The 26564-nt window shown below is 41.1% G+C and overlaps 1 protein-coding gene across 2 annotated transcripts in view; it reads right to left on the reverse strand.

The window, feature by feature from the left end:
- Positions 1–26564, reverse strand: part of Reps2 (RALBP1 associated Eps domain containing 2) — a 180685-nt gene that overhangs the window by 21946 nt on the left and 132175 nt on the right. For both annotated transcript variants that reach the window (XM_055615741.1, XM_055615740.1), the window contains 2 exons: positions 4172–4255; positions 1682–1830 (listed from right to left, as the gene is read on the reverse strand). In XM_055615741.1, coding sequence (XP_055471716.1) covers positions 1682–1830; positions 4172–4255 — 233 coding nt within the window. The remainder of the gene's footprint in view (positions 1–1681; positions 1831–4171; positions 4256–26564) is intronic.

Genomic DNA, 26564 nt, shown 5'->3' on the forward strand with positions numbered 1-26564 from the left:
TAAGGGAGCTGGTGCAGACTATATAAAGAACCCATAACTCAACTCTTAAGTGGGCAAAGGATATAAGGAGATATTTATCCAAAACTGTATAGAAATGGTCAACAAGGACAATTTTAAAAATGCTCAATACTATTAATCATTAAGGAAATGAAACTCAAAACCACAATGAGACAGCATGTCATGGTCACTAGGATGGATGACTGCCTAAACATAACCTGAAAAAAGATGATACCAATAGACATGATAACACGGACAAGGGAAAGATCACAAGTCCTCAACCCACACAAAGAACCACAGCCAACTAAAGAATGCTGAGAACAAGAGAAACAATCTTCCCCAGGGAAGAACACACCAATTGGTTATCTGATACCAAATGGCCAATCTAAAAACATATACATACCAGTAACATTATACGGACTGAGCTTGTTTTGTTTATTTATTTAGGAATTCTATATGAATGTAACAATAGTTAATGGAAAAAGAGGCCACGAGTCTGAAAGAGAGCAGGAAGAGGCATGTGGAAGGGTTTGGAGAAAGGAAAGGAAAAGAAGGAATGGTGCACTTACATTATAAAATCAGAAAGTAAAACAATTTATACAAACTAGATAAGTATTGATAAAGAAGCAGAGAACTAAAAACTAAAACACAAGTCCACACAGAAACATGAACATAGACAAAACCACAGCATTATTCATAATATGCAAGAAGTTCAAACAACCCAGAAGTCTGATTGATGAATCAATGAATAACATGTAGAACATTAATAAATTAGAAAAATACTCCACATAAAAAATTAAGATATAATTTATGCTACAGTATGGATGAATCTTGCAAACACTAAAATAAGTAACAGCAGTCAAGCACAAAAAGGACTACATAATACATGACTATGTAAAATGTAAACAAAGTAGAGACAGAGAGTAAAATAGCAGTTTTCAGGAGCTGGGCAGGGAAGGGGCACTGGGGAACAACTCCCAGTGGGCAGGAGATTCTTTTGGAGTTAACAAAAATGTCCCCAAACTATACTGTGGTAATGACCACATGACTTTTGTGAATATAGTACTTTGGAGGGCAATGTGGCCACCACTGACTGACTAGAATTAATATGAAGCTGACATTAGGGAGGAAAATATAGTCACCTTTGTACCTGACACAATCTATCCCTCTGGTTAGGAAGGTGGAGACAAGGCAGAAAAGTCACTTCTTGGATGATACCTTCAGGGAACTATCCATTTGGGGAAAGAAAAATCCTTTAAAGAAGGATACAAAGAATCCAAATGGTACCTAGCTTCCCAGGCAAGCTGCTGACATCAGCCACAGAACCTGATGCTACAACAGTCACAGAAGGAAAGCTACAGAGCCCCCAAGATCTGAAGAGCCTCTACAAATGATCTCAAGTATTTGCCATGCTGGCCAGTGAGGCTCTCTTCAAGTCAAGTGACAGCAGTGTAATGTCATTACAGAAGGACTGAGTCAAGTAATAGATCTTCTCAAAGACAGACTTCTATCATAATGGGAGCCTTTAATGCCACCACCATCACTAGTACCATGGCACAGATGACTATGGCAACCATAAAACCCTATGGCTAGGACTATAAGTGCAAACACATTAACAAATACATATGCATGCAGATGTAAAAGGGAGTTCCCCACCATCTTCTTACTCATCTATGTCACTTACTTTTGTACTGTTGGATTGGGTTTTGCCATTGCTGCAGAAGCTGCTGCCCCTCCCACTGCAGCAGCTGGCTCTTGGGTTTTTATAGTTTTATTTTCAGGTCTGAATTTCCTCCGAATAGGCTTTGATGGAGGCTGAGCATGAGGTGCATCCTGTGGATTAAAAGGAAATCCAAAACACTCACAAAGTTTTCTTTAATGATCCCGCTGTCCATCATGCCACTGTCTACAGTTCTGTCCCTGAGATCAGAAGACTTCTCTATTAAAACTACATACCACAGACCTGTAGCTCATACCTACCTCAGCAAGTGCTGGAACACTGCTGGCAGCAGCTTTCAACAAACAGCCTGCCTACCTTTCTTTGTAAAATACGCTGGGAATCTGCTGCCCTTTTCTATTACCAAGGAGGACACCAAAATAAGATTCTAGTGGCCTTGCTCTTTTACTTTTTTAATTTGTAAACAATCTATACTTTTCTTGTCATTTAAACTCACACAGACTTTGTATAACAGTAGTTCTCAACCTGTGGGTCATGACCACTTTACGAATTGCATATCAGATATTCTGCATATCAGACATTTATATTACAATTCATAACAGTAGCAAAATTACAGTTATGAAGTAGCAACAGAATAATTTGATGGTTGGAGGTCACCAGAGCATGAGGAACTGTATTAAAGGGTCACAGCATTAGGAAGATTGGGAACCACTGTTGTATAACCACGAGATCTTTTCTAATTGAAGACAAAATTGACTCTTGTCTCACTCTGGGGATTTTTGGAGACTACATTTCAAAGTCTATGATGTTCTAAGGCATACACTCATCATTCTCCTACTCTTGATTCCTACATGAAATCAATCAATCAAATAAACAAACAAACAAACAAAGCCAGTGCATTCAAGGAAAGAATTGACCTGCTTCCTTAGAGGGCCTCATGTCACCTTCCAAAGCCCAGGTCTACTCTCTTTGCTAAGAGAATGGCCTAGGAGACAATACTGAAGAACAAAAAGAGGATGAGAATGTAAGTAGGAAGCACAATAGTGAGCAGTGCTAGTGATGTAAAGAGCAGGGGCCCAATGGCACAGGCTGAAAAAAGTAAAGGTGCCAAGATGCATGAAAAAAATCCCGATAACCAGCAGGAGGGGAAGAGGAAGAAGAGAACCAACAAAGACAAATACGGTTGGAAATGTGATGGTGAAACTTACTGCTCTGCAAGCTAATTTTAAAAATTAATAAAACAACAACAAAAAAGAAAGAAATCATGGTAGCAAGAAGGGGAGACTGTCCCATGCACAAGAGGTGCTAACAGGGTCTTACTATTAGCAGGAGTCACTGTCTGAACTAGATGGTCCCCGATTCTTGGTGTCTTATTCGAAGAATTTTAAAATGAGCATATGAATAGCAAAGCAGCCAACAAGCTTGATTTAAAGTGATAGTACTTTAAGTTAGCATAGTAGGCAACAAGTTGGTCTCATAAATGAACAGTATGAGACATCAGTGGGCTATTTAAGCATGCTATTGCCAACCCCAAATGGCTTTTTTTATGGGGTCCAGGAGACGGAGAAGTTGTTGCTATGGGGTGTAATATGGAGGATTCTATTTGACCGACAGGCTTGGGTTATATGAACCTTTTCCTCACTGTGCATGTCCTTTCCCGTGATACATCTGATTTTAATTACATGCATGCCCAATTAGACATAAGATGGTAAATAGAAGGTTTTTCTTAAAAGTTCATACAGAAGACACAGTTTACCTTAATGCACATGCATCCAAAACTAGTCCAGGCCAGATGGGTTCCCTGTGTCTCATCCCTCATATGTTCTGGGGCATTTTTTAAAGGAAATGGACCACAAACAAATAACCACTAAATGGTTACAAAAAGGCAGGAGCAACTTATGCCATTGTTTGCAGTGGGGTATGTGTGAAACTTGAAGCAAGTAAGAGTTCTAGGATGCTGGTTGCAGTGTTAGGAGAGCAGTGTATGCATATCCTCAACCAAGTGGAGTCCAAAGTTGCTAAGCTATTCCTATACTCCTCTGCCTCATTCACAGATGTATGGAGTCTTAGGAAAGCCTACATTATAAAGGTGTTTATTCATTTAATTTTACATTTTGTGTGCATGTGCACCATTTGTGTGTAATAACCACAGAGGTCAAAAAGTAGTGTGTCACCATATGGGAGCTGGGAACTGAATCCTGATCCTATGCAAAAGCAGTAATCACTCTTAACCACTAATCTCTCTCCTGCCCCTACACAACATTTTTTTTATCTTGCCAAAAGCAAGGAAGCCATACTTAGTTGGAAGAGTACAAACTGCCAGGGACATCCACAGCTCAGCCCCAGAGCCCTCAGGATCCTAATCTTCAGAAAGAACTCACACTTCAGAATTGTGGCTCAGTCACAGTCATCTTGGTGGAAACTTTTAAGTGGTAGATATGGAAGATGCCCAGGGGCCTTTATGCTACCACTACAGCATCTTTCTGCTGTTCTTACCTTCTTTGATGGACTGCTTTCTACAGTTTGGGAAGGAGCTCTGTTCTTCTGAGGGTGCAAGTCAGCTTCAGACACTGGTTCAGACTACAACAGGATAAAAGATGAGGTATAAATGCAAAAACCAAACTGTGCAAACATACGACCAAGAACACTTTGGAAAAAGAATCCCTCAGGAAAATCAAGTCACACTGGTCCAGACCAAGCTGCAGGCAAGCAGTTATCCTTGGGGAAAATCTTCCACCATAGACCTTGCTAATCCCTTCCATGTCTCCTTCCAGTCAGTATCATTCAAGAAAAGGAACAAGCATGAGCATTTCATTTATTTTTACATACATATTTCTTAAAAAAAAAAAACACTGTGTGTGTGTGTGTGTCACCAGAGGAGAAAGAGTTAGGGAAAGACTTCAGGAGCACTGAGAAAAACAATCAACACCATAAATGACCCATAATTTTTAATATTAAATTCCTAAGGGGGGAAAAAACACTGTATGGGCTGGAGAGATGGCTCAGCTGTTAAGAGTTGCATTTCCAGAGGACTGAAGTTCAATTCTCAGAGCTCACAACCATCTATAACTCCAGCTCTACGAGATTAGATGTCCTCTTTTGGCTTCTACAGACACATACAAACAAACACAAATCTTTTAAAAAATTAAATACTCTAATAAACATGGCCATTTACCTTTTAAGAAGAAGGTGTGTAATGGGTGTAGTAATCAGAAAGGCTGACTATTAAGTGTACAAAGAGTAATGAAGAATACCCCCAAGCACTTCAGAACACAGCCAAATGGAACATAAGGGCAAGTGGGTCTTGCATAAGGCTCCCAGGGTCCCCAAGGCTTGCTACTTTCAGCTGTTTTACAACACTTTGCTTTCAGCTTTTATTAACCAGTGATGGAAAATATTAACATGATGAGAAAACCAGCTCCTTAGGAGCAAAGTGACTTTCACTTTTCACAGGAATTGATTCTTAATTTTTGCCAGAGAGTAATTCATACCACAGAAATGCACATTGTAGCAAACACTGCCTTTCTGCCCCTTGCATGGCCATCGCTAGCCTCCTACAGCATGCCTTCTTTGCCATGTTGCTACTGAACAGGCTAGATCCCAGGTAGCTAACATCAGCAGTGGCTGGTTATTCTCCTCATTCACCATCCTTCCAAAATGGCATCCTTGGTGATCTCAGGTAGCTGAAAGGTAGCAATCTCCAAGTTGCAATCTCTCTCTCTCTCTCTCTCTCTCTCTCTCTCTGTTCTACTCTGACTGTTCTTACCCCCTTAAATGTGGACTTCCTTGGGATTCTCTGTCTTCAGCTCTGCCCCAATTTTTTTTTCTTGTTCATTCTTTCCCATCTGCTCCTGAACCTTACTTTTCATTTATTTATTTCTATATTACGTGTGCTGGCACATGTGCATTCGTACTATGGTACACGTGTAGAGGTCATAGAGGACCTTTTGTGGGAGTCAGTTCTCTCTTTCCACCATCTGGGTCCCAGGGATCCTGCTCAGGTTGTCAGCCTTGGCAGCAATCACCTTTACCCTCTGAGCCACCTCACTGGACCAATTATTTATTTCTTCTTTTTTATAGTACTGGAGATTGAACCTAAGGCTTCACACATGTGAGGCAAGCACTCTTACCCAACTCCTTACATCTTTAAAGTCCATATACAAGCATTCAACATGCCTGGTTTTAAGTTCCATGTATTTCTTACAGCTTCTCTTTCCGTTGTAGATGGCTGTGTTATTTGTGCTGCTGCTGCTGCTCTGATTAGACTCGATGACAAACTGAGTGCTATGTATGCACCATACATACATTGCTCAAGTGTTCTGCATACTCTATTATACCACATCTTAAGAAGTAGTGATTATCCCCAGCCCACTCATGACAAAATTTAAGACTGAAAAAAAAAAAAAAAAACCTCAAGAAACTCACCCAAAGATCGTACAAATAGCAGGGTCTGAGGCCAGGTTTCAAGTTCCAAAGCTAGGTTTGTTACCATGGTCTCAAGTTCTAAAGCTAGGCTTGTTACCATGGTGCAAGCAATACAGCCTCAGGCACTCGTAGGCCTAAGTGTTGTTCCTACAAAGCATTATTTATCAAACAGCTACTGCTGGCTGGCTATGCTGGCATTCAAGGATGAACAAGGTGCAGCCTTTACTCACAGCCATCTGGGAGTCCAGTGGAAGAGGTAGATAAATGATCAGAGAGAGATGTAGTGTGGTAGAGAAGAGTGGGGATTATAGGAGCAGTCATTCTTGTAGGGCAGTCAAGACCTAGGAGGTGACATTGTAGCTGAGGTCTGAGTGAGATGTAGTATGCACTCAGCTACAAGATTTATATGTGTGGATGAGGAAAGGTATGTCCAAAGTAAACTCACAAAGGCCTGTTGTGCTGGCTAATCTTGTCAACCTGACACACAAACTAGAGTTAACTGAAAGGAAGGAACCTCAATGGAGAAGATGCCTCTAAAAGATCCAGCTGTAAAGTGGATTAGTGATTGTTAGGGGAGGGCTCAGCCCATTGTAGGTGGGGCCAACCCTGGGCTGGTGGTCCTGAGTTCTACCAGAAAGCAGGCTGAGCAAGCCATGATGAACAAGCCTGTAACCAGCATCCCTCACGGTCTCTTCATCAGCTTCTGCTTCCAGGTTCCTGCCCTATTTGAGTTCCTGTCCTGACTTCCTTCAGTGAGATACTAAAATGTGAAATTATAAGCCCAATAAAACCTTTCCTCCACAACTAGCCTTTTGGTCATGATGCTTTGTTGTAGCAATAGAAACCTGAGGTAAGATACCTATATATACTCAATCAGAATTTTAGCCTGGAATGTCATAGAAGATTGAGGCCAGTCTCTCAGACAGGAAGTGTAGAAGGAGCAGTAGTGTCTTAGGATTTTATTTCTGAGAAGAGATATCATGGCCATGACAACTCTTATAAAAGAAAAAAAATAACATTTAATTAGGGCTGTACAGTTTCAGAGGTTTAGTTCATTATCATCCTGGCAGGAAGCATGGCGACATGCAGGCAGACAATGGGCTGGAGAAGGAACCTAGAGCTCTAAATCAGTATCAGCGGGGAGAGAGAGAGCCACTGGGCCTGGCATGGGCATTTGAAACCCCAAAGCCCACCCCCAATAACACACTTCCTACAACAAGGCCACACCTAATGTGATTCCTTAAGCACCTAAAAATATGAGTCTATGGGGACCATTCTTATTCAAACCACCACATCGGGAATAAAGAGAGCTTGTTTTTTTTTTTTTTTTTTTTTTTTTTTTTTTTTTTTTTTGGGTATGCCAAGTACAAGGAAAGCTCTCCAGGAGCCATACTTTGTCAGCAGTCTGGAGAGTGTAGCACTCACCCCCTTGTCCCTGGGAGTTCTGAGTCACACTCCAAGATCCATGAGTCAAATGTCAGTTTTCCCAGCAGCTGAGAGATTAACACCCACTCAAAAAACAGGGCTTCTGGTGAAGAGTCCATCTCAAATCCGAGGGCCCCTCCCACCTGCCACTTGCAATTTATTACTTGGAAGGTATATATGCTCTAGCCCTAAGTCTATGCATGCAGGCCACTGCAGGGAGCACAGGTGTGCAGGGACAAATCCCAGCAGGCAGGCAGACAGAGGGGGCGTAACAGGTCCATGTATTCTGCCTTTTGATTCTCCAGTTCTCTCCCTTACAAAGCAGGCAGAGAAGTGTGTCTTCCATTGATTCCCTGTGGAGAGGACTTGAGTCTCCTTATGGGAGTACCGAGGGAGATGACAAACTGACCTTTTCAGCATAAATGACAATTGTGAGCCCAGCAAAAGGAGTAGACTGTCTTTGTTATTGCCACTTAAAAATAAGCAGCAATCAGGTGGAAAGCTGAGGAAGCAGTGGTAAGGCTTCTAAGGTGGCATTTTTCTATCTACAAATATACCTTCTTGAAATTGTGTGCAGTGACCTAGGTGTTCCGCCCTTTGACTGAAAACAAATAGCTCCATAATATTAGGTCAGAGAGAATCTTGCTATCATTGTCCTTTGGAAGAGCCTAAGGACCTCCCCACTACCTATTGTTACCCCAGGACTGGTTTGAAATGGGTTAGTCTAGTGAATACTGAAAGGAATGAATCTCGTAATGGATGGAACACAGGAATCAGGGCAGGGGTCCAGAAAGCAGCACAGGGAAAGAAAAGTAGCTCTGTGGTAAGAGAAATTGAAAATGACATTTAGACATGCAAAACCGCCTCATCACAGTACGCTCTCCCACTTTCCTTCATGAAAATAGTATAAGCTCCATGGTTCACATCAGGCTTAGCAGCTAGGTAGCAGCATAAACCGGGGAGGTTCCTTTGCTATTTCTTCACACCTCTATAAATTATCAGTTTTAGAAGAATGATAATCTGTAAAAGCAGGAAGACCTCAGTAGCTGGCTTCTTCCTCCGTGGATTCAAGAAAGTGGAGGTGGGAAAGACCCTACAACCTCAACATTATGGCCTTGTCCAATCGTCTTGGTTGTATAAACTGAAATCCAACTCCTAATTCCAATGAAAGCAGCATATATTTGATTTGTATCTGATATTACAAACAGCAGTCTTGCCTTCATGGCTCCATGTGAAACAACACATAGTCAGAATGCAGAAAGGAGGTCAATGAAGCCCAAAACACATACATACATAACATACATACATACATATATCTACATATGTTTTAGTTCATCAGCTTTTGTTATATTAATTGTACATAACAAGTTTCATTATGATAATTTCATATATAAATTATTTTGATAACATTCAGTCTGTCATATTCCTTTGTCCTTCTCCCATTCCACCTGATCCTTTCTTCTTCCTTATAAGTCCTCCTTCTATATTTGTGGGGGGGGGGGCTTGTTTTTGTTTTTCTTTCTTGGTGGCCCAATGAGTTTCATTAGGGTTGCTTATAAAAGCGCGGGTGAGGCGGTTGTTTATAGGAACATGGGTACCTCACTAGTGGCTACAACACTGAAGAAAATCTCTCCCTCCTCTAGCTTCTATTAACTGCCTATGGATGCTAAGGGAGGGGTGGAACTTCAGGAGCTCCTCCCCATTCCAGGACAGAGTTTGTTGGGCCCAGTTGTGTGCTGATCTTGTGTAGGTAATTAGAAACTCTGTGAATGCAAAATTGCAATGACGATGTCATGTCTAGAAGTCAGCATTTCACAGCACCACTACCCATTTCCTCCAGCTCTTATATTCTTTCTACTCTCTCTTCTGTGCTGTTTCATAAGCCTTGTAGGGGGTGACATAGGTATCCCATTTAGGGCTTCACATTCAACAGTCTCTTATTTTCAACACTTTCAGCAGTTAGAAGCTTCTGTGTTAAGTACTCTTCCATGCAAAAAATGTAGCTTCTTTAGGCAAAGCTGACATCAGTACTCATCTATGGCCATAGTCAATAGTTTCATATCAGGCAATATGACAGGCACATCATGTTTACTTAACAAAACAACAGCAATAGGGCTGGTGAGATGGCTCAGTGGTCAAGAGTACTTGCTATTCCTGTAGAGGACCCAGGTTCAGTCCCAGCACCCCAATGGTGGCTCATAACCATCCATGACTCCAATTCTGGAGTCCACAGAAACCAGGGGTGCCAGGTGTACTCATTCTTATATGTGAAATGAAAAAATAATTTTTTAAAAAAACAAACTAATGAAAATATGTCCAAAAAGGAAAAAAAAATAGTAGTTTCCCTAGTGGGGTCTACCACCTTTCCAGCCACTGGCTTTTGATCACATATATACAACATTTTAATATTAATATTCCTCTTCCTCTAATATAAATGAAAATATTTTCACTCTCATTTTGTAATGAAAAAGCCTCATTAGATAAAATAGTGATACTGCACTGGATGTGAAAAATTTAACCAGTGGCTTTGTATATTCCCATTGCTGATGAGTCAATATGGCCTTTTTTCAGCTGGCTTATCAAAAACAGCCACAGGCACACAGAGGCTTCTGTGCATTCATTTAAACAGCTACAGAGTTTTGCTTTGCTTGGGTTTTTTGTTTGTTTGTTTTGTGGAAGTTGTGTTTTTCCCCCCCTCTGGTTTGCCAGGAACAATGGTAAAAGTATGGGCTATAGGAAAGAAGCAAACAGCTGTCAAATGTTCCATGGTGCCCCACTTAGATCACTTTTAGATAGATGGTATACTCATCTAAGTAGCTGTTGAGTGCTAGCTACTAAGGTCTTCCAGCTGCTCTCTTCTCAATAGAGGGAGCCTGCCTTACCCTCATCAGCCAACAGGAAATGACCCACTTGTAGACAGACATAAATATAAGTTTCCTGCCTCGTTCCTAACTCTGGGATATAACTTATGTACCAAAATCCTCCTGTGTACCTTAGGCTTAGCTCTTTCCCCTTCACCATGATTTCATCTCCTCTTTCTGCTTTTTTTTTTTTTTTCCTGAAGAGCACTCTCTTAGTAAATCACTTTCTAAGATTCTTCACCTCACACTCTGCTTCTAGGGCAGCTGACAGGAGACACCACACAACATGCTCCTAGAAGAGGAGACTGAGTATTCTTTCTCTCCTTTTCTTTTTATGTTTTTATTTATTCACTTTAAATCCCAATTACAGCCCCCCCCTCCTCTCCTTCCAGTCTTATCCTCACACTCTCTTCACCTTTCCCCCCTCCCCTTCTCCTCAGAAAATGGGAGCCCCCCACCCATCTCATACCAACCCACTCCGGCACATCACGTCGCATCAGAACTAAGCATATCTTCTCCACTGAGGCCTGACAAGGCAGCCCAGACAGCAGGGAAAAATTATCCAAAAGAAGGCAATAGAGTCCACATCAGAGACAGTTCCCTTTCTCCCTGCACTTGCTAGGGGACCCACATGAAGACAAAGCTGCCCATCAGATACATATGTGTAGGAAACCTAGGTGTAGTCCATACATGTTCTTGGGTTGGTGCTTCAGTCTAGGTTAGTTGGCTCTGTTGGTCTTCTTGTACAGTTCTTGTCACCTCTGGGTCCTTCTATCCTTTATCCTTCCCTACACACACACACACACACACACACACACACACACACACATACACTCTTCCACAAGACTCCCTGGGCTCTGCCTAATGGTTGGCTGTGGGTCTCAGTATCTGTTTCAATTTGCTGCTGGGTGGAGTCTCTCAGAGGATTCTTAAACACTTTCCTTGTTTGTTTTTTTGTTTTTGTTTTTTGTTTGCCTTTTTGTGTGTGTTTCTGTCTCTGGTATCACTTGTCCTGTGGGAAGCTACTTTTCATGTTATAAAGGACACCCAAGCAGTCCAAACATGGGATGTAAGCAAAGAAATGAGGTTTCCTGTCAGGAGCCATCTTACCAGTGGATCCTCCAGTTCCAACTGATCTTCCTTTCTTGATCTCTTTCTTTAAATTAATTTAATTTTTATTGATTACAGTTTACCCACTTTGTATCCCAGATATAGCCCCCTCCCTTATTCCCTCCCAATCCCACCCTTTCTCCCTCATCTCCTCCCATGCCCCTCCCCAAGTCCACTGATAGGGGAGGTCCTCCTCCTCTTCCCTCTGACTACCTAGCCTAACAGGTCTCATCAGATCTGCATTGTCTTCCTCTGTGGCCTAGTAAGGATGCTCCCCCCTCAGAGAGAGGTAATCAAAGAACCAGCCACTGAGTTCATGTCAGAGACAGTCTCTATTCCCATTACTAGGGAACCCACTTGGACCCTGGGCTGCCATGGGCTATATCCGTGTAGGGGTTCTAGGTTACCTCCATACAAGGTCCTTGGTTGGAGTATCAGTCTCAGAAAAGACCCCCCTGGGCCCAGATTTTTTTGGTTCTGCTGTTTTCCTTGTGGATCTCCTGTCCCCTCCAGGTCTTTCTATCTCTCCCTTCTTTCATAAGTTTCCCTGCACTCTGCTCAAAGTTTGGCTATGAGTCTCAGTCTCTGCTTTGATACCTTGCTTGTTAGAGTCTTTCAGAGGTCCTCTGTGGTAGGCTCCTATCCTGTTCCCTGTTTTCTCCCTCTTCCTATGTCCATCCAGTTCGCCTTTCTGAGTGAGGCTTGACAATGTTACCCAGGGTCCCCCTTGATTAGCTTCTCTAGGTGTACAGATTTTATTATATTTATCCTATGTTATATTTCTAATATGCACTTATAAGTGAGTATATACCATGTGTGTCTTTCTGCTTCTGAGATACCTCACATAGGATTATATTTTATAGTTCCCACTATTTGCCTGCAAATTTCATGTCTTACTTGTTTTTAATGGCTGAGTAGTATTGCATTGTGTAAATATACCACAATTTCTGTATCAATTCCTCAGTTGAGGGACATCTGTGTTGTTTCCAGATTCTGAGTATTATGAATGATTTCACCTTACACACATCAGAATGGCTAAGATAAAAAACTCAAGTGACAACACATGCTGGAGAGGTTGTGGAGAAAGGGGAACCCTCTTCCACTGCTGGTGGGAATGTAAGCTTGTACAACCACTTTGGAAATCAATCTGGCTCTTTCTCAGACAACTAGGAATAGTGCTACCTCAAGATCCAGCCATACCACTCCTAGGCATATATCCAAATGATGCTCAAGTACACAACAAGGACATTTGCTCAACCATGTTCTTATCAGCTTTATTTGTAATAGGCTTCTTGATATCTTGGCAATAGCTTCAGGGGAGACTATGAGTCAGAACTATCAACTGACCCACTCCCCAATTCATCATCCCGAGACAGTTACATATGCTAGTTCGTTCAGTTTTCTTTTTTTGAAGGTTCTCTGATGTCCCAGACTTTGGGATCTGGTTAGGGTAGAGCACGGGGGAGAACATGGACTGGCACTATCTAAGCATATTTGGTACTACTTCCCACTTCTACACTTTTCTCTGCACTGTAGCAGGGAGATGGGAATAGCTAAAATTTTTGCTAAATTCCTAATTCCGTAAATTATAACTCTTCCACTAAGACATGACATCGTACTTCCTGTTTTGCTGACCACACTGAGCCCCATATACATAGAGATTAAGAATTTGAAGCTTAGCCTGAAGGGATTGGGCTACTAACAGACTTTATATAAAGAGTGACTTGATTTGCTATGCATTTCCAAAAAAAAAAAAAATCTGGATCCAGTGACCGTAAAGGACTGGAAGCAGCCCATACTAAGTGAAGGAAATTCCATTATAATGCTGAAGACGAAAATGAGACAAGGGGTGATTGTTGCGAAACACATGTTCCAGCCAAGCATGGTAGTACACTCATAGATCTGAGGCAGGGAAACCGTAAGGTCAAAGACCACCTGAACTATCTATCAGAACTCTGTCTCAAGAAACTAAAATAAACAAGTAAAATAAGTCTGGTGGACAAGAATGGGAATAGGCGATTATGAAATCTGTTTAGACTAGAAACTGGATACATGCTTGGTAACTGATGAAATATAGTTACGTGAAAGAAAAGAATAAAGATAAAGATCTCCAGTTTTGACCTTGGATGGTGGGTAAATAGTTGAGAGAGAAAATAGCTCAAAGCAAGAGAAAAAAAATTATGGGCATACAGAAACTGAATGTAATTAAGCAGGTACACTACAACACAGTGCTAGAACATGCCATAAAATTCCCTGTGGCAGTAGCTCTCAAATGCTTCTCCCCAGGGAAGATTAATCCATGAATTGTCTAGAGCAGGGACATGCAATCTTTTTCTATAAAGGGTCATACAGTAAATATTTTAGGTTGGGGAGTAGGCAGTCTCTATTTGCCACAGACAATACAATGAATGGGCATAGTTGGGTTCCAAGAAACCTTATTACAAAAATTGATTATGGATAAACTTGGCTGTAGACTATAGTTGCCAGCCTTTGATACAAAAGGAAAATACATAATGTATAAAGATCAGCTTGCACTGCCTCATCCATCCCTTCCTTGAAGCTTCATGGAACACATTATACATTTCATGGTCTGAAATGCTGTAATGGAAAGGAAACCACTTGCCTTTGCTTAACCACAGCACTGGTTTTATTTCCTTCCTCTTGTGTTAGCCCTATTAGCATCCTGCAGAAGTAACACTCTCTCTGTGTTACATGCTTTTAGAACACTGAACATGGACGGGGTATTACTGGAATAAAGAACATACCATTTGACTTCAATGACATGGCCCACTGTGCTGGCCAGTTTTTCTGTCAACTTGACACAAGCTAGAGTGATCCGAGAGAAAGAAATTTCAATTGAAAAAATGCCTCCCTGGGCTGCAGGGAAGCCTGTAGAGCATTTTCTTAATGAGTAATAGATGGGGGAGGGCCCAGCCCATTGAGGGTGGTGCCATGCATGGACTGGTGGTCTGGGTTTCTCTAAGAAAGGAGGCTGAGAAAGCCATAAAGAACAAGCAAAAAAGCAGCATTCCTTCACAGCTTCTGTATCCGCTCTGGCCTCCAGGTCCTTCAGTAATGAACAGTGTCTTAGTTACTTTTCTATTGCTGTGAAGAGACACCACGACTAAGGCAACTTACAAAAGCATTTAATTAGAGGCTTGCTTAGTTTCAGAGGGTGAATCTGTGACCATCATTGCAGGAAGCATGGTAGCAGACAGTCAGACAGGGCACTGGAGTAGTAACTGAGACCTTACATCCTGACCCACAGGTTTCAGAGAGAGAGAGAGGGAGAGAGAGAGAGAGAGAGAGAGAGAGAGAGAGAGAGACCAGACCCAGCATGGGCATTTGAAACCTCAAAGCCTATCCCCAATGACAACTTCCTCCCACAAGGCTGCACCTCTTAATCCTTCCCCCCAAAGTTCTACTAACTAGGGACCAAGCATTTAAATCTGTGAGCCTGTGGGTGTTATTCTCGTTCAAACCACCACAAGTAATAATGTGGAAATACAAGCAAAATAAACCATTTCCTCTCTGAGAGGCTTTTAGTCATGGTGTTTCAACCCAGCAATAGTAACCCTAACAAAGACATGGACATTCCATCCTTTGTCAAAAACAATCAGGTAAAAACACCTGTCATGAAGCCTGATGACCTGAGGGGTCAGAGGGAAGGAGAAGAGGACCTTCCCTCTCGGTGGACTTGGGGAGGCGAGGCGCATGGGAGGAGAAGAGGGAGGGAGAGTGGGATTAGGAGAGGATGAGGGAAGGGGCTACAGCTGGGACACAAAATGAATAAACTGTAATAAATAAAACAGTAAATAAATTTAAAAAAAAGAAAATCAGAAAAAATCTTAAAAAACCTAACTTGTAGAAGGAGAGCACCAACTCCCAAAAGTTGTCCCCTGACCACCACATGTGCAACATAGGGCGTGTACATACACACATATGTATGCGTATGCACATATACACACATATAAATGTAAAAAAAAAAACTTTAATACAGAGTAGAAATCATCTACGACATTGATAAATTATGGATTTTTAAATAACATAATACAATACAATCAAATTCTTGTTCCTTTGAGGCAAGCTAGGTCCTACTCCCAGGTCTGAGCCCAGGTGCTCATCACATATCCCACCTAGGCTACTGCAAAACCTTGAGCCGATTTTTTTCCCAGCCTTTAGGGTTTTTGTTGTTGTTGTTGTTTTGTCCAGACCATCCCATGATGCATGGCGTAATTCATCTTGCATCTCATACTAACTTAAAGCCATATACTGGGACTCCAAGGTTTCCTGCACACAGCACGGCCCCTCTACCAATCCAAGGTTTTCCATCATCTGACTCATCACCAGTTTAGTTCAACCACACAGAGCCTGCGCTGGGCACAGTGATATCCCCAATCTTCCAGCACAGTGCTTCCAAAACATTAGCTGGCAGAAGAGAATTATCTAGGGAAGTTTAATCAACGACAGATATTACAGCAGTACTGCAGACTTTCCTCATCACAAGTCTCCTAGGGGTAGAGCATTAGAAACCGATTTTAACAAGCCCCTGTGTGATTTTTATACAGCCAGCTCAGACCGACTGGGGGCACTGATAGACCAAATTTAAGAGATTAGAAAAATCAAGTCTCCAAGATGCCAGTCAGGACTTCACCACAGGTGCTCTTGGAATGACTGAGTAGGCTTCTGAGTTGTCTGTTCACCTACTTATGTATGGAATGGGAGAGTAAATCGTAAAAACTCCACAAATGGCATATTAGCAGATGATTTGGTTTAAAAGTCAATTCTGAAACAAAAAAAGTCCAATTATTAAAATTTTAACTGCAGAACTTTGCCAAGGTATAGATAATTGGTGACTTTAAACTTTTTCAATATCCGTACTCTTGGCAGGTTGGAAAAAGAAATTCAAGCTTTATTTAATATTGAAGATCCCAAAGCAGCAGCTATATTCTAGAAAGGTAAGTGGACGACCCTGCAGCATCATTCTGAGGATTTTAAGTATCATCTCAGCATCCTAAATGTCAGTACCTGCTTTTCACCTGGCCACATCTTTGCTCAGCAAGGTCTCACCAGAAAGCCACGTGATGAAGCCCAGACAGAAGATGCAGAATTAACAGCCAGCAGCACCCTAGCCACAGCAAACCCTGTTCTTCCACAACCAGTTTCCAGAGCTTCCTAAGAACTGTGAGACTCTTTACTACAATCTACAACCCACGTCACTTGCAAACTAGAGAAACAGACCTGAACTGTAAGCACCCTGAGAGCACAATGTCTGCCTTGTTTTGTTATCATCTGCCCAGCGCCTAACCTGCTTGCCATCGAACAGGGGGTGTTGTCATCAACAAGCGGGACAAGACAGCAACCAACTCAACATTGCTTTGTGTGGCACTGAACAAGAGGCCCGAATACAGCAGGAACTGGGTACACACTACAGAGTCACATCCAGTTCGAGCCCTTACTAGGGACGTGAGCTGGTCACAGACTTGACCTCTGTAAGCTGTAATTTCTTCATCAGCAAAATGAGGACGCTTTATCTAATTAATGTGAGGATTAAGTAGAATATCTTTCCAGAAGGCTAAACATAATCACATAATAACTGTGCAATAATGGCAGAAACTACCATAATGAGGACTAAAAGTACAATTGACTTAGGCATGGTTTCTGTTGTTGTAAATAGCAGCCAGTTCTATGCAAGGAACATTATTCTTTTTTATGGAATAGATAGACATCTAGAGTGAGAACGTGCTGGCTCCAGTTAAGAGTAAAAATGATGAAATATCCACCCTGATCTGTGCTGCTGGGTATTACTCCTATCCGTACAGGATGGGAGAAGTTAAGAAATATGATTGTTGTAAACTTGTAGAATTCATGGCAAGAGCCACAGCCATCTTGGCCAATTTACACTGAGCACTTCTGAAACACTCCTTCCTCACAGCAGATCAATCCAACATGGCAAGGGGGGGGGGTGCACCAGGACAAACACTGCCAAGGTTCCCTATCACAGTTCAGTGATAGCAGAAATCAACAACTATAAACTAAAACCCTGGGTTCAGCACTCACATGGCCAAACCTCTTGGGGACTGTGGAAACCCACTGGATTATGGACAATAACCACGAAACACACTTGTTAATACAACCAAAGAAAGGTGCTTTACTTGGACATAAATTTTTTTTTAACATGACTGAGCTTTGATTTCTTCTGTTTGCAATATCCATGAACAGAACAGAGGTCTGAGCTGAATCCACAAATCATTCTCTCTATCATACCTACAGTGGAATACACAGCATGGTTCTCACAGACACAGTTGTCGATGGCAGGCTTGAGAGTTGAATTCCCTGGAGTAAGTTGACAAAGATGACTTATGCTAGCCTCTTGCCTACCCAAACAGGTACCTTTTGAGTAAGCCTCATTGCTTCTCCCCTATTGCTGTCTCTGTGTGATGGAGCATTAGAATAATATCTTCTCTAACTACTTTTAGTTCACAGTCAAGCTACCATAGGTGTTCTAAGTTGGGTTGATGCAGCCTTTTCCGGATGAGCTTTATCTATGAGAGGAAGATGGTTTTAAAATATCAGTTAGGAGTAGCTTGCCAACAAGGAACTACAAAAAAAAAAAAAAAAAAAAAAAAAACTATGTAAGAATTGGGAAGCAACTATAAAATAAGTTAGCACTGATGAGACTCTGCAAATGAGGGGTCTGGAGAGATGGCTCAACAGTTAAGAATACTCGTTGCTCTTGCAGAGGACCTGGGTTGGACTCCTAGCACCACATGGATAGCTCACAACCATCTATAATTCTAGTTCTGTGGGATCCAGCACCCTCTTCTGACCTCTACAGGCACCAGGCACACATGTGGTGTACAGATATACATGAAATCAACATCCATATGACACAAAACAAAGGAAATAAATCAGGTTGGGCATGGCGATGTATGTCTTTAATACCAGTACCTGGGAAGTGGAGACAGGTGGATCTTCGTGAGTTCAAACACCACCCCCTTCCCCAATCTATATATCGACTTTCAGGCCAGCCAGAGACATAGAGAGACCCTGCCTCAAAAAGTCAAAAATAAATAAGACTGGAAATAAAGAGAATATGCAAGTGTAAATGGAGGGCCACTAAGGAAGTATGCCTGTACTAACATCTTGTAAAACTGTTTTATAGTATCTATGAAAGCTGAACATACACCTAGCTTATGACCCAGAAATTCTATATTTTATACCCAAAAGAAGTAAAAATACATCCACTCAACAGTTTGAACATGATGGAACAGAGTAGCACCATTCGTCATTGACAAAATCTAAAAACTACCCAAAATCCAACAAGACCAAGCTAAGGTACTCGCATATATAATAGAATATTATACAGCAATGATCACTTGTGGTATTTCAAACATCTCTTAAGCAATAGCAGCCAGACGAGTGCATAGTACACAATTCAACATGCACAATGTAGAAAACACAGAGGTAATCTATACTGTTAGCAGTGACAACACTAAAATAGGGATAGGAACACTAAAATAGGAACACTAGAAGAAAAGTAGGAAAACTGCCTGGGTGGAAGGTACTTCTGGAATGTTGCTTACATTCCACTTCTTGATTGGTGTGTATATTACACGTGTGTATTCATCTTTGCAAATTTCATTGAGTTGCACACTCAGTGTAGACCTTTTGATATTTCTGTATTACATGTCAATAAAAACTTTAAAGCATAAATCCAGGAAAGCCAATTTCCTGCAATGTCCCTAAAGTGCCACCTAGTGGCACAAGCGAAATGTACACAAAAGAGAAGTTCGCCTCAAAGGACTGCAAAGGTACTGCATTTTAACAGATGTGCAGGGACTGGGTTAAAACAGTGCCCTAAACTAAAATAGATAATGTGATCCCAAGGACTGGATGCTCGTGTTGCTTGCTGTGTAAATCCCCAGGAAGGAATCAGAGGCAAGGAGAGTCACATAGCATGTTGGTACCAGTGAGGTGATGATGCGCACCTCTTCTTCACTCTGCCTGCGATCAGCATGGTGGGAACACTGAAATATTATCCAGACTAACAGCACTGAAGGTCAAAAACTTAGGCCTCCCCAGAATCCTCCAGAAAGAGGGGTAGCAACATGCCAGTCTGTTGTGAGAGGAGTGAGGCACTTTGCAGGGACTTGAAAAAAAAAAACTTGCTTTATTCTGTTTTCTCGGGGCAGCCTTGGTCAGCTGTTTTTCAAGAGAGCAAGCCTTTGAAGCAGCCAGTTGAATAAAAGATTTTTATCGAGGCTTTTTCTGGTAAAGTCTGAAAGATACTGCCTCTTGGTCAGAAGCAACCCTCCAAGGGAAGAAAAAAAAAAAAAAAAAAAGAAATCCATGAATCATACACACGGGCTTTGTCATTGCTGAGTTGGGAGACTGTAGGGTCGATGGCTGATAGATGGGTACTCTGCCCTACTTTCTAGACGTATTCATCTTATTTGCATCAGTTTCGTTTAGGTTAGAATTCTCTTTCAACTTATGTTCTCCATGAAAGAAGCTTGAAGAAATATGGCCTACACATGACTCTTGCCAATGCATTCTCCTCCCTCTCATTTCTGTCATGAACAGAAACTGATGATGATCTAGATTGGGAATGATATAGGCAGAAGACAAGGCCACAGAAAGTCGCAGATAGGAAGAAGAAGGTGATTTTAAAGTAGTTGTGCAGCCAGCACCTATAACCCCAGCACCAGAGAAGCTGAGATAGGAGAACCACAAGTTAGAGGTTAGCTTGGGCTACATAACAAGACTCTGCCTCAAAAAGGGGGAGGCAAAAACAAAATAAAAACAAAGGGCTGGTAAAGTGGCCTAGCATATGCTAAGCCCTGAGTTTGACCCTCCCCCATTACCACCAAAAAGAAAAAAGAAAAGAAAAGAAACTAATTCTATTACAATTGGTCACATGCTCCAGACCAGCACTCATTCTGGGCTTGCGGCCACTCTGGCTATCCCTAGCTTCCTGTATTTTCTAACTCTCCCACTTTTTTTTTTTTTTTTTTTTACCTGTCCTGGAGTGTTAATAATTATAACAGCTCCTATTGGCTGTGTATAGCTGGTCACAAGCCAGGTGCTAAGTGACCTATAGATTTTCACTCTTTTAGTTATCAAAATACATACTCCATCTAGGTCCATTTTTTTTTGTAATTTTTATTAGTTACAGTTTATTAACTCTGTATCCCAGCTGTATCCCTCTCCTTCATTCTCTCCCTAGGTCCATTTTCCTTTCTCTGGCTCCCTCCCTGAGCACAATCCCTATTGTCTTCTGCTGTCATTACCCATTAAAGCCAGAGTACATTTAGGACTACTTCCTGTTCTGTTACCATCTGATGATGCAGGAGAATGAAGAGAAGAGAAGCGAGGACTTTGGGAACCTAGAAATTAACCCTAACTCACCCTCCCATGGGAAAAAGTGAGCTATCTTGTTACTCAAAGAGAAAATAATGGCTAGCTACTGCCTGTAATCCTTAGCAATGAAGCATGAGGAGATGGGCTTAAATGAGACACATAGAATAACAGTTATATATATGAGAAGCTATAAAATAGATAGTTTGGGACACGGCTACCTTCTGAAAAAAAGAAACTCTGAAGGAGGTACAGGATAGGGCTATTACACCTATCTTCACGCTCCCATCGTTCTTAGCAAAGCATGGCCCAATAGTCAGGCAATTCCAGTAAAACCTGATGACGTTATTACACAAACAGATGGGAGTGACAAGAAAAAAAACATGGCAGGAAAGTATATGCAACACAACAACATCAGGACCATAATGGGGGAGGGAGGTGCTAATGAAAAGAGCATTTAAACGTTCATTTAAAACATTTTAAAAAATACAATATATTCCTGATGTGTCCAATTGGTTGATAAGAAAGAAACTCTGAGACATGAAGTCACAGAGTGGTGGTTTGAATGAGAAATGTCCCATATAGGCCCAGTTGGAAACTGTTTGGGAAGGTTATAAAACCTTTAGAAGGCTAATCCTTACTGGAGGAAGTATGTCATGGGGGTGGGCTTTGGGGATATACCTCCTTGTCCTACTTCCTTTTATGTCTCTGTCGTGTGTGTGTGTGTGTGTGTGTGTGTATCTCTGTCTCTCTCTCTCCTCCCCTTCCCCCCATCTCTCTCCCACTCTCCTTCCCTCCCTCTCTGCTTCCTCTGTGTGGATGAAAATGTGACAGACAGCTTCCTGTTTTTTCACACCTTGTCTGTCTGTGCCATGCCTTCCCCACCATTATGGCTCTAACCCTCTGGAATCACAAGCTAAAATAAACCCTTTGTTCCCTAAGTTGTGTTTAGTCAGGGAATTTTCTCACAGCAGCAGAAAAAGAACTAATGGACACAGCATAGCACCACAGTAGGAGCTTGTACTTGGGGCAGGCAGCAGAATAAGGATCACAGCTTTGTGATGGTACAGCTCTGGGTGACCTTGAACAACTTCCTGAAGCCTTTCTTTGCTTATCTTCAAAATGAGGCTAGCAACAGAGCTTCATAAATGAATGAACCAAGGAAGGTTCATGTGCTCCCTCTGGTTTATAGTCTTCTCAAGTAAATTCTACAGTACACAGAAGTATTTATCACACAAAAGTTTGTATCTCTTTCTTCCCTTTGGAAAACACAATGAAGGTTATACCTGACCTTTCGCTACAATAAATATGGATCTCAGAGCAGCGTTAAAGACTTTACGGGGCAAGATGACTTTATAAGCACTAGAGAGGGCACTTTACGCATTATAGATGAAGATAAAAAAGGATTTCACATTTGGAAAATGACTGGTAGCAACAGGGACTAGAAATTCTTGTCAACTTTTGATTAAGAGACCTCTAGTTAATTGGTGACATACAGCAAAATTATTTTCTCTCCATCTGAACATTCATCATAAAATTTCTAACACTTTCTCCAGAAACTTTTTCAGCTCTCCTTGCCTATAGAAGGCTCTGTCACCTACTAGCTGTGAGGCTGTAAGTAGCTCACTTCTAATTGCTAAACATCAATTTCCTTTGTGGTAAAATGACAATGAAATAATGCATAAAAGCATGAGCATGAATGTGTTTGCATTAGGTAGACTTAAGTCATACTCAGGAGCAAACAAAAAGTTCCTATGGGCCAAGTCACAACCTGGTAAGCCAAACTAAGGTTTCTGATGTGTAAGGAGGCAGTTGTGCAGTTGTGTATAGCACAATGACATGGATTAAAATGCCTTCAATGGATAACAATAGGTAGACGTGCTTGCTGCACAAGTCTGATGACCTAAGTTCACTTACTGAAACCCATGGTGGAAGAGCAGAACCAACCCCGCCCACCACACACCATGGCATGTGCATATCCACATTCACACACACAATAATAATAAATGATAACAATAATGATAAAATAAACACTCTATGTGAGGCAGGGAAGTAGTACCAAGTTCATACCTGCAGTACTACAAAACCAGCTAGAACCGATGAAAGTGTTCAGGCTGCGTACTTAGGAATAGAGTTGGTAAGCAAATGTACAGTCCCTGACTTAACAAATATTTAATTTAGGATTTTCCAAGTAAATAAGTGTTCAAAATTTCCCACTAACCATTATGGTTTTCACTTTCAGTACAATGATCTAAATTACATGAGATAGTCAACATTTTATCACAAAACAGGTCTATGCTAAAAGGTTTGGGGTCCCTGTAACCTAACATAGGTATTCTGAACATACATGAGATAGGACAGGCTAAGTTATAATGCTGAACAGGCCAAAAGTATTAAATGTATTTTCAATTTATACTACTTTCAACTTAAAAAGAGTTTATGGGGAAATAATCCAGTCATAAATCAAGGCGCATTTGTGTAATATCACAGAATAATACTGGGATAAGTCACGCTCTGGTACCACCTTTGAGAACTCTTGATAGCCACACTTCATAAAAATGTTATACCTCAAGTGTAAGAACTGGCTCCACATTGAAGGTCATAGGTATCGGTTTGTGATAACCCTGAAGTATTAAAAAGGAAGAGGCCAGAGAACTAAGAAGAAAATTTAAACTCAAAACTCAAAATAAACCTGCAAGACATAATCAAAAGCAAAGGAGAAAAAACTTAATATTAATAAAAAGATGATTAGCAAAAAAAGATCATTTCACCCCTGATAAAAATTAAAACAGAACAAATTTAAAGTGCATAGTTCTGTCTACAACTCTCCAAGATAAAAGTAGGTAACTTGTGAAAGAAAAATTCAAGTGGCACATGCTGGCGAGGGTGTGGGGAAAGGGGAACCCTCCTCCATTGCTGGTGGGAGTACAAACTTATACAGCCACTTTGGAAATCAATCTGGCACTTTCTCAGAAAACTGGGAATAGCTCTACCCCCAAACCCAGCTATACTACTCCTTGGCATATACCCAAAAGTTACTCCACCGTATAATAAGGACATTTGCTCAACCCATGTTCATAGCAGCTTTATTCGCAATAGCCAGAATCTGGAAACAACCTAGATGTCCCTTAACTGAAGAATGGATACAGAAATTGTGGTACATTTACACAATGGAATACTAGTCAGCCATTAAAAATAAGGAACTCATGAAATTTGCAGGCAAATAGATGGAAGTAGAAAAGATCATCCTAAGTGAGGTAGCACAGAGCCAGAAAGACACACATGGTATATACTCACTTATAAGTGGATTTCAGTCATATAATACAAGATAGACATGCTACAATCCACAGACATAAAGAAGATATGTCTGATGGACATCTTAGGCTTCATGTGGGCCCTCTAGTCAGGCGAGTGGGAGATATCCCTGACAAGGACTATGTTGTCTAATTTTTGATCATTTCCCCCAGCTAAGACTGCCCTACCAGGGCACTCGGGAGGAAGACTCCATCCTCATGTGAATATATGAGCTGGGGTGTCTGGGTAAGGAGGCTCCCCTCTTCTGAGGAATAGAAGAGAGGGGATGTAGGAGGGAGGGTGGGACTGGGAGGAGAAGAGGGAGGTGCCAATGACCAAGATGTGTATTGAATTAATTAATAAAAACACAAACACATACACACACAACCCCAAATAAAAGAACAAGAAAAGAACAGGTTGATATGAGGTGACTTACAGGCTCCCATACCTCCAGTCCCTGGGGATCTGATGAGCTCTTCTGCCATCTAAGTGCTACTGGATTCATTTGCACATAGCTCTACATAGACACTCATATGCATGTTTAAAAAAATAAAAACAAATTTTTTTCTATGCTGTACACAGTTAAGCAGAGTATTAAGTTGGAAGATGATCATTTCATCTGGGGCCAGCCCATTACTAGAAATAATAGATGTGCTGAAAAATGTAGAATAAATAATATGCCCAAGTGGCATTCAGGAAGAAATAAACAGAAAAGCAAAACCCATGGAGAGATGGCTCAGAGTGTTCTAAAATTAAACACATGATTTTCCAGATGGAAAATGTACACTGTCACCTGGCATAAACAAATTTAAGTCTACGACTAGTCACATCACAGTGACATTGAAATAGAACATCGAGACTGATAAAAGCTTGAAATAGAACATCGAGACTACAGTTTTAAGAGCTACCCCAGAGAAAAGGCAGAGTCACACCAAAGGAACCAAAACTAGATTGGTGGTAGAATCTTCAGTGATAGCAGCGGCCCACTAAATGGCAGATAAGAAGGAGCTGACGCAGTTTAAATGCTGAGGGAGAATAACCGACAGTCTAGAATTCTGACCACAGAAAAAACTAGCATTTAAGAGCAAGGGCACTAAGTGTTTACCTATCCAGAGAAGTGGATGAGAATACCTAGGTGGCCTGTTTCCATAAACTGTTGATTTGACTCTGACAACTGCTAGAAATACTGTACTAGAATTATTGTGATTACACAATGTCTCCATTTCTGAGAGCATGCTCTCTTTTTTTAATTTGTTTTTTTAATTTTATTTTCTTTTTCTTGTTAGTTACATTTTGTTAACTCTGTATCCCAGCTGTATCCCGCTCCCTCATTCCCTCCCCAATCCCACCCTCCCTCCCGAGAGCATGCTCTCTTAAAGTATCTTCCAACAGTCATTTTATTCTGGCAAAGCTCCAAATGACTTTTTAAAATTCTAGACATCAAATCAGAGGGCTTTCCCCCTGTTGTCTATAATGTTTGATTATTTTTAAAAAAATGCACTTTTCTTAAAACTGCATTTCTCCCACCACGACAGCTACATTTAAACTTCTACCAATCCCTATGTACTGAACCACCAAATTCTTAACAAAGCATAGAAGAGCTGTCTCTGTTACAGCATTTCCAGAGCTGTAGGTCCACCAAGCAGGGGAGAGCAGGGGAAAATGGCTTAAGCCATCCTGTCCCTCAACTGTGCTTTATACCTTTACAGCTACATTTTTAATGCAACACAGATTCAAACGCCTTCATACTAGGACCAACCCCATCAAATCCTCTCATGTTGCAGAAGAAGAAATAGGTCCAAGGGCAGAATTTACACAGCTCCTCCAAGGTTGTATAGTAGGAGCACTAAGGATAGCCCACAGATAGACTCCTTGGTGTTAGCAAATTTAACAATGTTATATAGCATCATCCTAGATAAAGAGAAATTCTTGGTTTGTATCTTCTTTACCTAATCACTGAAATGCTCGTTAACATATTTCTGGCCTATACTGAAGCACAAAACAGCCACATGTGGGAAAAAATGAAAAGTGGCATCTTAGGTGACAAATTTTGTAAATGCACTGCAGAATAATTTAAGTTTCTCATAAATAAAAGATACCTCTTCTAAAATTCTTCAAAGTTTCATATGTAACAATCTCCCTTCTTCTTCTCCCTCTAACTCCTCCCATGCCCAATAATTGTCAAATTCAGGTCTTCTTACTCTTTCATTATTACACATGTGCGCACACACAGAGAGAAACTTATAAATACCATCTCATGAGTTCCTTCAGTGCTGCACATATGTACATGTGTTTAGGGCCAAACACTTGGGACTGGATAATCTATTAGAAGATTTGTCCCTGTAGAAGACTGAATCTATCTGTCTGTCTATCTATCTATCTATCTATCTATCTATCTATCTATCTATCTATCT

Source organism: Psammomys obesus, unplaced genomic scaffold (genome assembly GCF_907164565.1).
Source record: "Psammomys obesus unplaced genomic scaffold, mPsaObe1.curated_primary_1811, whole genome shotgun sequence".
Classification (NCBI taxonomy): domain Eukaryota; kingdom Metazoa; phylum Chordata; class Mammalia; order Rodentia; family Muridae; genus Psammomys; species Psammomys obesus.